The sequence below is a fragment of the Artibeus jamaicensis genome, unplaced genomic scaffold (genome assembly GCF_021234435.1).
Source record: "Artibeus jamaicensis isolate MK-2021 breed Jamaican fruit bat unplaced genomic scaffold, CSHL_Jam_final scaffold_916, whole genome shotgun sequence".
Taxonomy (NCBI): domain Eukaryota; kingdom Metazoa; phylum Chordata; class Mammalia; order Chiroptera; family Phyllostomidae; genus Artibeus; species Artibeus jamaicensis.
The window spans coordinates 54636581-54653476 of NW_026522059.1; the positions used below are offsets into that span (position 1 = coordinate 54636581).

At 43.5% G+C, this 16896-nt stretch overlaps 1 protein-coding gene, 1 long non-coding RNA gene and 1 pseudogene across 6 annotated transcripts in view; 2 read left to right on the top strand and 1 right to left on the bottom strand.

The window, feature by feature from the left end:
* SPIDR (scaffold protein involved in DNA repair) overlaps window positions 1-16896 on the bottom strand; it is a 381397-nt gene that overhangs the window by 2794 nt on the left and 361707 nt on the right. For all 5 annotated transcript variants that reach the window (XM_053660950.1, XM_053660952.1, XM_053660951.1 and 2 more), the window contains 3 exons: window positions 4532-4625; window positions 3309-3423; window positions 2932-2985 (listed from right to left, as the gene is read on the bottom strand). In XM_053660950.1, the coding sequence (XP_053516925.1) occupies window positions 2932-2985; window positions 3309-3423; window positions 4532-4625 (263 nt within the window). The remainder of the gene's footprint in view (window positions 1-2931; window positions 2986-3308; window positions 3424-4531; window positions 4626-16896) is intronic.
* LOC128626731 (uncharacterized) lies at window positions 1347-4534 on the top strand. Its single transcript, XR_008390770.1, has 3 exons — window positions 1347-3029; window positions 3212-3449; window positions 4281-4534. It is a non-coding gene; the product is annotated as an uncharacterized LOC128626731 (long non-coding RNA).
* LOC119038310 (ribosome maturation protein SBDS-like) lies at window positions 14730-15643 on the top strand (annotated as a pseudogene).

The following is a 16896-nucleotide window of genomic DNA, read 5'->3' on the forward strand; positions in this document are numbered from 1 at the left end:
GTGCTTCTCTTTTTAAAAGGCAGAATATATTTTCCTTTAACTTTTCCTAAAGCCAAGGAAACAAACTCTGAGTTTTGTATCACTGTCATGTTACCTTTGAGAACTGACATGTACAACAACAGCCAATTCCATTGTTTTCACTTCTGTAGTGAGACCACAGTAAAATGAAGGCACAGAACTTAACACTCACGTTTCCTAACCAGAAGCAGTGCCTTGTTCAAGGCAATGGAGTTACGGTTCTCATAGAAAATCCTAATGCAATTCTTTGGATTTTGGCAAATGTGCTTCTCACCCAGAAAACGGACAGAATCCAGACTGGAAAACTCATGGCTGAGGTCTACACATAAGTCCTTTTTGTAAATCCTCACCCAAAGACATGCTTATTGATTTTTGAGGGAGGGGAAGGAAGGGGGAGAGAAAGGGAGAGAAACATTGATGTGAGAGAGAAACATCAATCGGTTCTCTCTCTTACGTGCCCCCAAATGGGAATCGAACTTGCAACTTTTTGGTTTATCGAATGACACTTCAACCAATTGAGCCACACTGGCCAGATGTAAAGCGCTGATTATCCACGGTGAATGAAGCTCAGGGTAGAGGTAAGGAGTTGACTACAATGTACCTCATGCTTGGAGTTTACCTTCATTTTTCTGGTGTCAGCTCTGATAATGCAACACCTGCAAAGTTAGAACCTGAGGCTATCACAACTCAGTGTCCTCATCCAATGCACATGTGCACATACAAGTTCACACACATGCTCTTTTGAGCTCGTGCAGTATTTTACAAAAGAGCATTGCAGGTGAGAAGTTTAATGTGTGGGAGGTACAAGCCAGCCTCAATCAGAAGGAAATCAAATAAACAAGAGAGGATTTCTATCAGGGTTCCCTCCTGGTCTTCGGGTCCCTAAGGCAGAGTGGTCAAAGGCTGTCTGTCACCGGAGGCTTCCTAGAGGAGGCACCAGGTCTCTCTCGGGTAGGTGCAGGCACGAAGAGGCAGGTAGGGTCCTGCGGAACTGCAGGGCAAGCACTGTGCCGTCCTGCTGTGTGGAGTAGCAGGTGAGGTGCACTTCATCTCCAAGCGTTGCTGGTTTTAGTTTAAGTTGTGGGTTTTGGTTCATTTTGCTATGTGTTCTCCTAAAGCAGTTTTACCAGCGCTTCCCCCAACATTCTCTACAGATGTTATTTCCCTGATAACCCAGTTCTGTTATCTCTAGCACCTGTTGGAAATCTCCAATCTATCAGACTTACCCAGCACTAGGCCCTTCTTTTTTCTTCCCTCCCTCTTTCCTCCAGGGACTGACAGATGCGGCAACAAGGAATCAGCCAACAGGTACTGCTAACTTGTCACCCATTAAATAAACTTCAATAAGAGGAGAAACACACACACAAGGGTCTGTTACCCCCACCCCACCTCTCAATCTGGATTGGCTACTAACTCTGCTAGGTGGTCACTTGTGGGGGTGACTTTCCCTCTGTGGGATGTCTCTGCATCCACCAAAAACAGTGGCGATAAGCCCTTCGCTCTTTGTTTTCTTCACAGTTAAATGTGGATTCTTTGACACTGGGATGTTGGGAAGATTAAATGAAGCAACATGTAGGAAAAGTAATGAGCACAGTTCTTGGTCAATTGTGATCTGACATTTTCCTTTTAAACAATTAGGGAACACTTGTTTATAAGCCCTCCTGAAGCCAGGTCTAGACCTCAATCCCTGTTGGCACAGCAACCCCTTGTTTAGCACTGGAGCGGGGGGCAGGTGTCACCAAGTTGGTTTGAACAGACATGCTCAGGGAGGGAGCCGGAAACGCTTTAGCTCCACAGGTGACTCTACCCTGAAATCAACTTGAATCCAAGTGATTCCAGAATCACTGGTCTGGAACCATAGCCAGACCAGTGATTCTCAAGATTCTGTTCACAGATTTAGCCACATTCCGATTTAATCCAAACTCTGATGGTCACGGTTTACAGGAAAGAATGTAAAACGCTGCTCCACGTCCTGAAGCTGCCAGCCCCTCCTGAGGTGCAGGATGGGGTGGGACAGCTGATGGCAAGGTGCTGGGAAGGCAGCCTCCCAGGATGGATCAAATCAGGCTCAGATTCTGGCTGGAATCAGGGCCGGAACTGGGCCATGGGAACCCATCGGAGATTCTGTAGATCAGCCTCCCCTTTCACCATAACCCTGTGAGCCAGCCGAGGTGTTCTACCTAGATGTGGACCCCAACACGGTCACAGGTACCTTTTGTGGCCTGGGAAGCGGTGCCCTGTCACCACCCCAGTGCACTCGTCTAGGGTTCAGCAATTCCATGGGCCACCTGTGCTTCTAAATGGCTTTGACAAGACACAGGTGGCTTCTCAAGGACAGACTGCTCTCATTTATGAGGGCCGACTCTTATGAAGAAGAAAACTATCTTTGGCCATACTCAGGTGGTGGTTTTCTTGGAGGAGCACACCACTTTACTGAGTTACATTGTAGTAACTCTCAGGGAAGGCAAACTGGGCCTAAGAAATGATTGTAAAGTTACCAGTTACGCAGACTCTGAATACCCAAACTTAAAAAAAAATGTGTGTTTCTCAGATAATTCTGTTACATTAATGTGAAACCATGGCAGTAGAACTTGAAATCTCAATAATGTCTTATCATAATCCAAAGCCAGGGGCACAGATTCATGTAGCTACTGTAAGAATGATCAGGAAATAACCTCAGGTTCAAATAGGAAAGATCCCGTTGGTAGGCATGGGCGTTTGTCAGTGAATAACAGCAGCAGGACTTGCTCAGGTCTCAGGATGGTCTAAACACTTAGCATGTGCACCATTACACTGTGGGACAATTGTACTTGAAAGTACATGGGACAGGGGTCTTCATCTGGGGGGTGATCTGGTAACCTAGGGCTTACGAGCATAAGGACACACAGCTGTGCTGGGTGTCCCTGGACTTACCCCATCCTCACAGGCGGCAAACCTCAGGAGTGAAGAGATACTGCTCTGCGTCAGCTGCAACAACAGAAGAGGGCTGGGTTCAAAAATCCCGCTGCTGTGTAAGTGCTCATGCTACAAACACTCATGTCCTGAAATTAGTATGTTAAATATGAACCACCTGTCTTCTCGTTAGTAGCTCTAATCTCAAAGCCTTAAGTCAAACGTGACTTTTAAAGTCACAGACATAAAAAGTTTGTGTTCCTGAGGATGAGTCCTTCACCTTTTTTTCCCCTTCACCCAGGGAAAGAGCAACAGATGCTCAGTATCCCAGCCAGTGAGTCCAAGTGGCTCCATGCAGTGGACATGGGATGCACATGGGCTCCTGGATCAGCTCCTACCTTGACCCTCACTGTCCACTGGGGTCGTGAGGGGCAGTCCAGAAAGACCTGGAGGTGTCTTTTCAGAAGAGGGCAAGCGACCACACGGCAGCAGACTGCACAGGAAAAGGTGCCTCTGTTGTTTGGAAACACACAGGGAAGGTAAGATGCGAAAATCCACAAATCAGAAGAATCTAACAGTAGACAGGCATTATTCTAAACACGAATGATTGCTGAGGTAGAAAATGGGATTTACTTTCAAAGGCCAAGTTCTTTAAATAGGCCGGAAGAAGCCCAAGGTTCAGCCTATTCTGAGGGATAAGCATCAACTCCTTCAGCTTCTGACTAATGGCTTGGTGGGCATGTAACACCTGGGAAGGGACCCTAAGGCAAGGGAGCCTCGTTCAGGCTGAGCACAGAGGATGACAGCTAACATCCCATGAAGCAAAGGGAAGCCCTCTGTCAGACGAGAAGAAGTCAGGGATTCCTATTTGCCGGAACAGGAAAACCTGCTTTTAATCATCAGTATCTATGGTCCTTCTTACCATCAAGTAAACCTATGATTTACACTGCTCTTGTTTCTTAAATACAATCCAGGGATAAATCGTTTACACATAATGCCATCAACCCAGGAGGCATCAAGGAGACACCTGCCCTTTGCTTCTTACGCAGCAGAAAAGTAATGAGCCCCTTTCTATTCATCATGTGATACAGTCAACTTGGGGGGCCAGAGAACTGACTCAGAGAACTGACTCTACACCCAGCCTCAGACCCCAGGCCCCTAGGGAGTGGGTGCAGTAACACTTGCAGGGAAGCAGTGTCTGCTTATGTAGCTGTTCATTGGTATCTGGAAAAACCTGTGCCCCTGCAAAGGACACGCTGTACAGTTACCAACTTAGTTTTATTTATTCATGTTTACCTGGAGCGTTTCTCTTTTCTCTCAATAATAAGCAAGCTAAGGACAAAACCTGGCTCTTTTCTCTTTCATGACAGGAGCTGCAAGGAACAGCCAAAATCCACGTTATGAAGAAAATACACTGTTAGGTGGTGATGTGCACCACAGCGTCTTGGTGCACATCAAGAGGTGCGCTCCTTGCAGCTCAGTGGACTTGGCTTTGCTCTCAGAGCTCATGCCTGGCCCTTGGTGCAGTGGAAGCTGGCCTGAGGCAGTAAGGCGGTAGGAATCCGGGGCCTGGGGGTTGCTGTTGCCCTTGGGTCTTTCAGGCCAGTCACTGTCCCCTTACCTGTCTTCTGGACTCTGTTCCAATCTCTCGTTGCCACACAGGTCACATGTAGGCCATGAGAAAGCAGTGTTCTCGTCCACACCGACCACAGTGCCTAGGCCCAAGTAAAAGAAAGCACAGCCAGTCTCAGAGGTGGGGTCTGCCCCCCCAGCTTCTCTTTGCTCCTCAGGACATACATGGTATCCAAGTGCCTCAGAACTTTTGATCACTTATGAGTTTATATAAACATTCCTAAGATTTTTATAACTTACATTTATTGAATAATCACAATTATAACAATAAAAAATAAGTTTTAAGCCCTGGCTGTTGTAGCTCAGTGGATTGAGTGCGGGCCTGCGAACCAGACAATCGCAGTTCGATTCCCAGTCAGGGCACATACCTGGGTTGCAGGCCGATTACCTGTGGGCCAGTTCCCAGCAGGGGAGGCACGAAAGGCAACCATACATTGATGTTTCTCTCCCTCTCTCCTTCCCCTCCCCTCTAAAGATAAATAAATAAAATCTTTAAAAAAAAGTTTTAAAACCTGCCCATATCACTTCCTAACCAAGTGTTTTCATTTTCACCTCATCTTTTCTACTCTTTTCCCAGATGTGCACGTATTGAAATCATTATACACAAAACATTCTACCTTTTAGGATGCTATATAGCTCTTGTAAAAAATAGTTTGATCTATCTTATTGATAGTCCATTTAGGTGATACCTCCTAGTTCCTCAACCACACTTCGTATACGAAATTTATGTCTCCAAATTCCTTTAGTGGTTAGGCAATAGATATCTTTCTACTTAAGGCCTTTTCTGTACTGCGACCCGTTCCTTAGGATAGATTCCTAGAAGTAGAATTACTATGCCCAAGAGTGAATCACCCTTCCAGAAGGTGTTTCCCACAAGGTCTTTCTGGTTCACACTACTACCGTCCACTCACAAAGTGCCACTTTCGCTGCACTGCCTGCTGTTCTCACTTTACGTATTCACCTCCGCAACAGGCACAATGAAATTCCTTATCTTGTTTTCCACTTCTTTGATAAGTGAAAAGAAATATTCTTATTGTTTTGTTAGTATCTCCGAATCTGTGATTTCTCTGGTTTCCTATTCCTTTTTTACTCCCGCTTCTGTGATTTCTGTTTCCAAAAACAAATATGTACACAATGCTGCCTGGTGTGGGACATACGTGCAGCACTGGACACATAAAAATGAATGCCACGATCCTTATGTCACAGCCTCTACCATCTTGGGAAAACAGATAAATAATGAGCAAAAATATCTTCAAATATGGGAGAAAATATTTGCAAAAGACATATCTGTTAAAGGACAGATTATTGAAAGTATATAATTTTTTTTACCTCTACCCGAGGACACACCCACCGACTTTATAGAGAGAGAATAAGGGAAGGAAAGAGAGAGGGAGAGGAACCTTGATGGGAGAGAGAGACACTGAGACAGGCTGCCTCTTGTATGTGGTCCAACCGGGGACCACACTCACAACCTACAACCTTCCAGTCTATGTGATGATGTCCCAACTGACCCACACTGGCCTACAATAGACTACATTAGGGCTACAACAGCGCTACAATAAACTTTTAAAAGTCAAGACTAAGAATACGGCCCTGACCAGTGTGGCTCAGTTGGTTGGGCGACTTCCCGCAAACCAAGAGGCTGTGTGTTCGATTCTCAGTCAGGGCATGTGCCTAGGTTGCTGGTTTGGTTCCCGGCTGGGGCATGTATGAGAGGCAATGAATAAATGTCTCTCACATCAATGCTTCTCTCCCTCTCTTTATCCTTCCCTTACCCTCTCTCTCTTAAAACAATAACAACAAAAACCTAATTAAAAAATGGACCAAAGACCTTAACAGACACCAAAAAAAAATATACTGATGGGAAATAAGCATATGAAAAAGTGTCTAACATCGTGTGTCATCAGGGAAATGTAAATTAAAACAATTACATACCACTCCCCACCTATTAGAATGGCCCAAATCCAGAACACAGACAACATCAAATGCTGGTGAGGATGTGGGTAACAGGAACTCTCACTCATTGCTGGTGGGGATGAAAAAAGGTACTGAGACAGTCCAGGACAAGTGGAATACGGGAACTGAGACAGCTGAACAAAATGGGCAAGCGATTCACAGTCAGATACAGAAGGTCACCTCCCTAGAGATAATGTCCAGGCCTCAGTTGTGTTTCAGCTATAGACCCAGAAAAACAGCAAAACCAGGTGGGCGACATCTGGGACCAACTGCAACGTCTAACAACCCTCTGTTCTGGCCCTGGCCAATCAGCGGACACCATGACCCTGAAAGAGCACATCTGGGAAACTGACTAATATTCTGCTGAAACCTTCCTCTTAGACCTCCCCTAAGATTCCCTGTAGCAAGAGAGAGATAAAAGCCTCAAGACAAAGGCCCCAGAGTGCTGTCCTTTTGAGGAGCAGCCCATGCCATCTCTTCTTCCCTTTCCCCTCTTCCCTCACAGGCACACATCTCTTAAACTCTAAGGGACCCCAGGACTTGCAATCAGGGGAGACATGGGCGGCAGCAGCTCATCCCAGGCTAATGCCCTGAACCTGTCTCCAATAACTTCTCAGTGAGCTAAGGCAGCCCAGCCTAGAGTCCCCTGTTGCTTCTTCTGTGCTGAGCCTTTCCTTGTTTCTCTGCCCCCGGCTTTAATAAACACTCAAAATCACCTAGACTCACACTGTGAAATCTTTCCTACATGAAGCCAGGAGACTACACACTACTGGCGGGCCCCAGGCAGACCCACTCAGGCCCAGGCCCCCCCATCTGGTAACAGTACAGCTAGCTACTTTGGAAGGTAGTTTGGTGGTTTCTTATAAAATCAAATATAATCTTACCCTATGATCCAGCAATTACGCTCCTTGGTATTCACCCAAATGAGTTGAAAACTTAGGTTCACACAAACACCTGTATATAGATGCTTATAGCAATTTTAGTCACAACTGATAAAACTTGGGAGCAACCATGATGTCCTTCAGTAGGTGAATGAATAAACAAACTGTGGTCCACCCAGGCAACAGAGTACCTTTCAGCACTAGAAATGAGCTGTCAAGCCATGTAAAGACATGAAGAAAACTTAAATGCATATTGCTTAGTTAAAGAAGGCAGTTTTAAAAAGCTTATTCCAACTATATAACATTCTGAAAAAAGCAAAACTATACAAACAGTAAAAAGAACAATGTCTGCCAGGTGTTAAAGGAGCGGGAATAATGAATAGGTGGAGCGCAGAGGGTTTTTAGGTCAGTGGAACTATTCTGTACGATAGTATAATGTTGTATACATATCATACGTTTGTTTAAACCCCAAGAAAGGGTGACGCCAACAGTGATCCTTAATGTAAATTATGACCTTTGGACAATTGGGATGTGTCAGAATAGGTTTATCTATTGTAATAAATGTACAGTTCTGGTGGGGGGAGTTGATAATATGAAAGGCTAGGCATGTGAGGGGGCAGGGAAAATATGGGAAATCTCTGCATCTCCTGCTTAATTTTGCTGTAAACCTAAAACTACTCTGAAAAGTAGTCTACTAAAAATAGCATAAAATAAATGCTAAATTGAGAAATGGAAAAGACCCTTCAGAGGTGCAGAAGAGAGGCCTACTAGGTGGGCTTTAGGGTTAGGAAAGGCTTTATAAAAGAAGGGACCTGAGACAGGGCTGCAGGAGGGGCTGGGGGTGCAGGCCTACACTGTATCCCGCGGTGAGGCTAGATGCTTGACAGGCATGAAGGACAGGCAGGTGAAATGGCTCTAAAGTTAACAGACTGTGATTATCCAGGGTCTTGCTGAGGATTTTAGACTTGGTCTTGGAAGGATGAGAAGCCAGTGACTAATTGTAAGCAGGAGACTGAGATGGTCTAATTTTCTTGGAATGTGAAGCACTGTAGATATGCTGTCAAATCACAGACCATCCTTGTTGAAAACTGGTGAAATCAGACATTTGGAAATCAAGTAAGATGTGACCTACATCTCCTGTCATCCTTCCCACTATCTGCTGTGGGGAAGAATTTTACTCCCCACTAGAGCAAGCATTAGAAGGAAATGTATCTGTAGAAAATAAAACAGAATTATGAGAACTAAGTAGACTTGATTTATTAAAAATACATTCATGCAATGTATACTTGAATGACTTTCTGAAAATAAAAACAAGAGATCTTGATTTTGACAATTCTTTGACTGTCCTTGCAAATCTAATCAAGTTAAAGGGGTGGAAATTAAAGTCCTATTATGGTGTAGTAAGGGCTTATAACACAGGCAGAAAGGAATGCCGACTAATTTAGAGTAGGCAAAGGCACGAGCAAGGAGGCCAAGGTGTGTGGCTCCCGTCCCCCGGGCCTGAGTGCCCAGCAGAGAGTCCGGCTCACAGCAGTACTTGGCAAGTGTCTGCTAAAAGAATTAATAAAAGAGAAGACACCTATTAACCAGAGTTCCTTTTTACCCCAGCATATCATTGGGTGTTACAGACTTAAGCAATTTCCTTCCAATTAGAGCATGAGCAGAGGAAATTTATTTCATCTGTGATCTATTCATGGATGGAAATCCCTTCTGGCTACCCTAAGCGAATTCCAGGGATGACTGGTAAGTACACTATGAAGCTGTTATTATCTAGAACATTCACTTAAATAAGTAAGCATCAGGAAAAAAAGCAATTTTTGTTTAGAGTTTGATGAGTGTGTCACTATATGCATTGCTTGACTGCGATTTGCTATGAAAAGCCTTTATCTTGTCCTTGTCTAATTTACAGAAATCATTTACAATTAGGTTTGGGAAAGGTCTATCACATATTTATTAAAACATCTTTTTAAGAAGGTTCTTTCAGAGGGTCCTGTTGGAAGCACTTCAGTGCTTTCTCACTGACCAGCAGGGGCACGTAGATGCTGCATGCTCTGGACAGCCTGCTGTTCCCAGCACTGTCGGCCAGGTTTAAAATTTCCTTCAGTGGCTTTTAAGTCTCTGCAACACACTACTCCCCAGCTTTTTGGCTGACTGAAAGAAGTTGGGCCTAGAACCTTTGTCTTCTTATTAGAGACCAAAACCTGGTTCTGACAAGACTTTGCCACCACTATCCAGGGAGAAGTGTGTGTACTTGCTGCATTAATTCCCACGGCGGCAAGCAAGATCATCACCCATTAACACACAATATATAAAGAACTGGTGAGCGATGCAAGCAAGATGAAATCAATGTTGCAAAAACGTTTTCACTCCAGCAAATACTATGGGAGCTGGTGTTTGGGAGTGAGAAGGCCTGGTGACCCGAGTGGAGTGGGGTGGAGTGGAGTGGAGTAAGTGCCACCCTTCCTGGAGGCTCTTTCCTGGGAGCACTTAAAGGCTTCCGCCAGAGCAGGTGTACAGATGTGGTTAGTTCTCAGTGAGTGACTGACTCACAGGGTCATACTCTGAATTTGTTCAAGCCCTGCTCAGCGAACATGCTCAATGTTCTAAAAAGTCCAGGCCCTACCTGAGACCCTGATGCCTAGCTGATTTAGCTGCTGCTGAGAGCTGCCCATTCCTAGCATGGATTTTGAGCGGATGGTGAAAGCATCTGTTTGGTGTTGGACTTTGGACAAGCTGTCACTGGACTGTCTGGGTCAGGAGCAGGCAAAACAGGGCAAGGCTGGGGGCTGAGAAGGGGCTACTGTTACTTCACAGAGTAGACGGGACTTGCAGATTTGCCGAAGTCAGATGTGGGCAAGCGCATAGGCGGCTGGGGAGTAGGGCAGGGACCCTCTGTCCATCAGTGGGAACTGGTCACCACCCCAGCCTCTGTCATGGCTGGCACAGTCCTGCATGGGAAGCTGGGCTAAACTTTAACATTCTACAGCTGGGGTTTTCTCTTAATCCTTGGGTAAACGGTGCTCATCAGAGGATCTGGCAGCACTGTGATGAATACTCTTGTTTAAATATCAACTGGACATTCCCACAGGCTGGTGACACAGCTTCAGAAAGGGACCCACAGGGAACTCTGCATTAAAATGGTGATATGTGAAGGGAAATGTTTTGGTCAGAAACTGCATCCATACAACATAAACAAGAGCATTAGAGAAGAAATAAATAAAGGTAAAACAAATCTTTTCCATTTGTTATTCTAAATTGATCTAAAGGATACCATCTTGTTTAAATAACGACAATGTATTCAGTGACTGCATCTTGTGGATAAGTGAAGTGAATGACAGCAGAAGTAGGAGGAATGGGAGGGAGACATCGAAAATATTGCTGTAAGGGGCCTGTACTGCCCTTGAAGTCGGGCAGTGTTACTTGAATATGGACTTGATTGGTTTTAAGTGTATACTAATGATTCTTGGCAACCACTGACTTTTTTTAAAAAGTATAATTGGGCCCTGGCTGGTGTAGCTCAGTGGATTGAGCGCTGGCCTGCATGAACCAAAGCATTGCCGGTTTGATTCCCAGTCAGGGCACATGCCTGGGCTGCAGGCCATATAACCAGTGTGGGGTGTGCTAGAGGCAACAACAATACACTGATGTTTCCCTCCCTCCCTTTCTTCCCCCTTCCCCATCTCTCTCAAAAAAATTTTTAAAAATCTTTTTTTAAAAAAAAGTATAATTTATACAATGAGAGTGAGGGGAAATAGAATAATATGCTCAATTTTAATGCTCAATTAAAATGAGAAAGCAAAAAATGAGAAAAGAGAGAGTGTGAAAAACAAACATTTACTTTAAATGTGAGTGATCAAAATATACAAATTAAAAGAAACGATCGGAGTGTGGAAAAAAAGAGAACCAAATCTATATTGTCTACAAGAAACCCGCTGCAAATAAAAAGACACGTGGAAATGAAAAGTATATGGAATAAAAAAAGACATACCCTGATAACACTAGTAAGAGAAAGCAGAGCTACTATGCTCCTTTCAGACAGACTTCAGAGCATGGGAAACTATCAGGGACAGAGACGGGCATTAAATACTGTTAAAGGGGTCAACTCACTAAGATGACATAACAATTCTTAATATGTATGTGCTTAATGATGTGAACCAGACGGACAGAATTGCAAGGAGAGATTTATAAAGCCACCATTATGGTCAAGATGGCAAAATAGGTAAATGCCATGCTTGCCTCCTCCCACCACATCAAAATTACGACTAAATTATGTAATAACCTCCTGAAAACTGGCTGGAAAAAGTCCTAATAGATAAAGATATAAAGGAGATGCCAAGTCGAGGCTGGTAGGAGGGGCAGAGAAGAAAAAGGGCTGGTCCCAAGCCGAAGTGTGTCAGTGAAGAATCAGAAGTGTATCTTGCCTGTGGAGGTCCCCACTGAAGAGTGAGTGGTCCCAGCCCACACCAGGCTCCCCATCCTGGACCACTAGTGCTGGGAAGGGGAGTTCCCACAACAGCTGGCTGTGAAAATTAGCAGGAACTCAATCCAGGTGAGACTGCTGTAGACCCAGGCATCACCTTAAAGAGCCTAAGCACAAACTCACATGCCCACACTCACTCTAAGCTCCAGAGAGGGGACAGTAGCTCAGAAAGCACAAAGGACATATGGGGAAGAACTGAACTCTGTGCCTGCAGGGCAAGGGCTGGAGGGGCAGCTCTCTTCCAGACTAAAGTAACTACAGGTGCCACTGCTCCTTTCTTCGCCACTGCTCCTTTCTTCAAGTCCTCTCCCAAATCTGAATGCCCATCAACCTAAATAACACTGCTCACTGAGACCCTGCTCCACCCAATTATAGTACCCTGCCTGGGCCTGTGCTGTGGACTTTCCTAAAATCTCTCAGATGTCCACAAACCCCAAATAAGCAGTGGCTGGCCTCAGCGTGCCCCATACCTACCTCTTGCTTAGTGGCCCCAGCCCAACACTAGTAGCAGGTAGGCTCTGTTCACAGCATCACCACTTCAAGGAGCCTCAAAGCCCAGAAAAGGCAGCTACCTACTGCAGAATACTGTGCAGCTCCTAGCAGATGAGCATGGCTGGACACAGGAAGAGGTTGAACTTGGCAGTACTGAACTCCCTCCCAAGAGGCCCCAGACCCAACACACTGTTGGCCAGCTTCAGACCATACCCAAGCACCATCCATTTGGCTCCACAAATGATACCCCTAAGGGGCAGATTTAGTAGGCACCAGAACCCCACTAAAGTAAATCCTGCTCTGATAATTCCGCCCACTGACACACCAACAGCAATCATGGCTTAACTATGAGAGCATACAAACCACACAAGGGCGCCCCTGGAGCACCCAGCTCAGGTGAACAGGGAAACTGTGCCACTGGACCACACAGGACACCTACTACATAAGGCCACTCTGCCAAAACTTAGAGATGGAGCAGATCTACCTAATACACAGAAACAGACACAGGAGGGCACCAAAAATGAGGAGACACAGAAACATGTTCCAAATGAAGGAACAGGACAAAACTCCAGAAAAGAAGCTAAACAAAATAGAGGCAAACAATCTACCAGATGCAGAGTTCAAAGCACTGGTTATGAAGATGCTCAAGGAACTTAAGGGAAGAACAGATGACCTCAGTGAGTGCTTCAACAGAGACAGAAATCGTAAAAAAGGAGATAGAAAACATAAGAAAGAACCAGTAAAAAGAATACCAATACCAAAATGAATAATATGTTCAATGGAATCAACAACAGATTAGATGAAGTAGAGGATCAAATCAGTGATATGGAAGACAAGGTAGCAGAAAACACCCAATCAAAATAGCAAAAAGAAAAAAATTTTAAAAATGAGAATAGTTTAAGGGCTCTTGGGACAACATCAAATGTACCAACGTTCACATCATAGGGGTACCAAAGGAGAAAAGAGAGAGCAAGGGAATAAAACTGGAAAAATAAAACTGAAAAAAATGAAACTGAAAAGTTCCCTAACTTGGCAAATAAGACATGTAAGTCCAGGAAGTGCAAAGAGTCCTAATACAAGGTGAACTCAAATAAGCCCATACAAAGACACATAATAATTAAGGTGCCAAAAGTTAAATACAAAGAGAGAATCTTAAATGCAATAAGAGAAAAACAGTTAGTTACCTAAAGGGAGCTCCTTTAAGAGTGTCAGCTGACTTCTCAACAGCAACTTTGCAGACCAGAGGGGACTGGCACAAATTTATTCAAAATGATGAAAAACAAGGACCTATAACCAAGACAACTCTACTCAGAAAGGCTCTCTTTTAGAACTGAAGGAGAGATGAAGAGTTTCCCAGATAAGAAAAAGCTAAAGGAGTTCATCATCACCAAACCAGTATTACAATAAATGTTAAAGGGACTTCTTTAAGAAGAAGAAAGAAATATATGAATAAGAAAATACTGTGGAGAAAAAAATCCTCACTGACAAAGGCAAACAGATAATGAAAACAGTGGGACAACCAACACTAAAGCTAGTTCGAAAGTTAAAAGATCATGTATAATTATAACAGGAAATTAAGGAATACATATAAACTCACACAAAAGAAATTAACAATGACAAAAACATAAACATGGAAGGGGTGAGTAAAATGTTATGTGTTGACCATTAACTTAAAACAGACTGCTATAAGCACAGCTTGGTATATATGAACACATGGTAAGCACAAACCAAAAATCCACAAGAGATTTGCAAAAAATAAAAAGAAAGGAATCCAAAGACATAATTTCCCATAGAAAGTCATAAAATCAGGAGAAGAAAGCAAGAGAACATGAAAAGGACAGAAAATAAGTACAAAACCATCAGAAAACAGTAAAATGGTTATAACTATATTCAATAAGTACTTTAAATAGAAATGGATTAAAAACTACAGTCAAAAGACAAATGTATAAAGAAGATGTGGTGGGACATATATACCATGGAATATTACTCAGCCATAAAAAAAGAATGAAAGCTTACCATTTGTTACAGATGAATGGACCTACAGGATGTTATGCTAAGTGAAGTAGAGAAAAACACTATATAATTTCACTTTAATACATGGAATCTAAAAATACAAAATAAATAAAATAGAAACAAACTCAGATACAAAGAACAAGCTGATGGGTGCCAGACAGCAGGGGTGTTGGGGGCTGTGTGAAAAGGTAAAAAGATTAAGAAGTACAAATTGGTGGTACGCTGAATTGGTCAGTGCCTTGCACTCTACCAACCTTTTCTGTGTCACATGCCACCAGGTTGTTCCAAGGAGGCACAGGTAGCCCTCAGGCCCTTTGTGCGGGTCTGTTTTGGTTCATTGGACCCAATGTCTATGAGCAGCTATGATGCTGATCTTTACTTCCACTGACCAGATATGCCTAATCAATGTGACTGTGGCATGCAGGTTGCATACCAAAAGGAAATTTTGAAATTTTCTGCTACAAAAACAAAGTCAAGGGCTAGCCAAGTGGAGTAGAAAAAGACCTTGATGAAGTTCTACAGACTTACCTAGTATTTGTGTTTTTAAAGGTCAGGATGCAAAGAAGGAAGACCTCATCAGTGTATTTGGAACAGATGACCAGACTGAACTCTAAGCAGATTTTCACTAAAGCAGTGGGGAGAGTGGTGAGGTGGGGCTCTAGTACCAGATAAAGATCAGCACATGCCCCTGGAGCAGATGTTCAGGGATACTGCCACTACTGTCACTGACAAATGTATGAACCCTGAAACAAAGAGACCATAAACTGTTATCCTCATCAGAGAGCAATGAAGGACACCCACTACCCTGTCTAAACCAACAAGAGTATAAAACAGCAAGCTTTGGAAACAACAAAGCAGTTAAAAGAGAAAATGAAGATAGAATGTGCTCATGTGAGACTTTGGTTTATGTGTATTCTTCCAGTGAATGAAGGAAAAAAGGTTCAAGAAAAGCTCAAGATCAAGGTTACACAAAGTGAAGATTATAGTCAACAATTAGAAGTTGTGTCTAATTGACCCAGGATGCTTTAGAAAAATTGATGAGCTAATAAAAAAGGAGACCAAATGCAAAGGTTCTTTGGAAGTACTCAACTTAAAATACGTGAAAGAAGAAGATGAGAAATTTGAACGACATCCATCAATCTCTTCAATTTTAAGACACTGCAATGTTCTCATTTCCCTGAGCACTATTTTCTTCCTGTGGTTTGCCAAATTCTTGCCAAACTATTTGCAGTTTTCCATCTTTGTGTTACATGTATACACAAAAGACTTTCTTAAATAAGTATTACAATGTGGGGCTAAGATAGTTTTATTTATAAACTATAAAGTTTATAGTTTACCTGGAGTTTTAGGTAAATATAAAAAGTTCAAAATACAAAGTCCTGAGAAGCATTTTGCTGCTCTCATGCCTTTGCAGCTTTTCCAAGGTAAAATAAGGAAGCTCCTACAAATAAAAAGTTAAATTTTGTACATTATAATACAATTAATTTGGGGAGAATATGCCTGTATGACAAAAAGAGGGTTTGCTGAAAAATAAAACATGTCTTATTTCTGCTTAATGAAATACATGTATAATATAATGCTTGGGTGATACTTCTAGATTACCTGAAAAACAGATGTGATGAATGTGAAGGACTTAAGTAATTTTCATTGAACATGCTGCCATAACCTTGATTCTTCTTAGGAAAAAAAATAATTTATTTCAACTTCTGGCCAAGATGGAAGTGTAGGTAGATACACTGTGCCTCATCACACAAACAAAATGACAACAACAATTTAGAAACAAAAACAACCAGTACCGACAGAAAACTGAACTGTATGGAAGTCCAACAACCAAGGAGTTGAAGTAGACACATTCATACAGACTGGTAGGAGGGGCGAAGTGGGGTAGCTAGGTCATGGCAAAGTGATGGCTGGTGGACCCTGGGCGCATAAGGTAGTAGGTGGCGGACCCAGTGAGGTGGTGGATTGTGGAGGGGCATGGCACAAATGGCGGCTGGTGGACCAGGCGGTCCCACACATGCATACAGATAAACCAGGCAAAACTGGGGAACGAGATAGATTGCAAAACCCAGGGTCCCAATGGGAGAAAAAAGCCTCAAAACCTCAATTGAAAACACCTGCGGGGGTTGAGGTGCTGGGAGAAACTCCCAACCTCACAGGAGAGTTCGCTGGAGCAACCCACAGGGTCCTAGAAAGTACACAAGCCCACTCACATGGGAATCAGTCCCAGAAAGGCCCAGTTTGCTTGGGGGGAAGTGACGGAAAGGACTGAAATATGGCAGAGAGTGGAGCAAGCGCCACTGTTCCCCCTCTGACTCCTGCTCCACATACAGCATCACAACCCAAACCCAGACACTGGGTTGCCCCGCCCTTGTGAACACCTAAGGCTCTACCCCTCATACATAACAGGTGTGACAAGACAAAAAAAAATGGCCCAAATGGAAGAAAAGATCAAAGCTCCATAGCAAATACAACTAAGTGACGAAGAGATAGCCAACCTATCAGATGCACAGTTCAAAGCATTGGTGATCA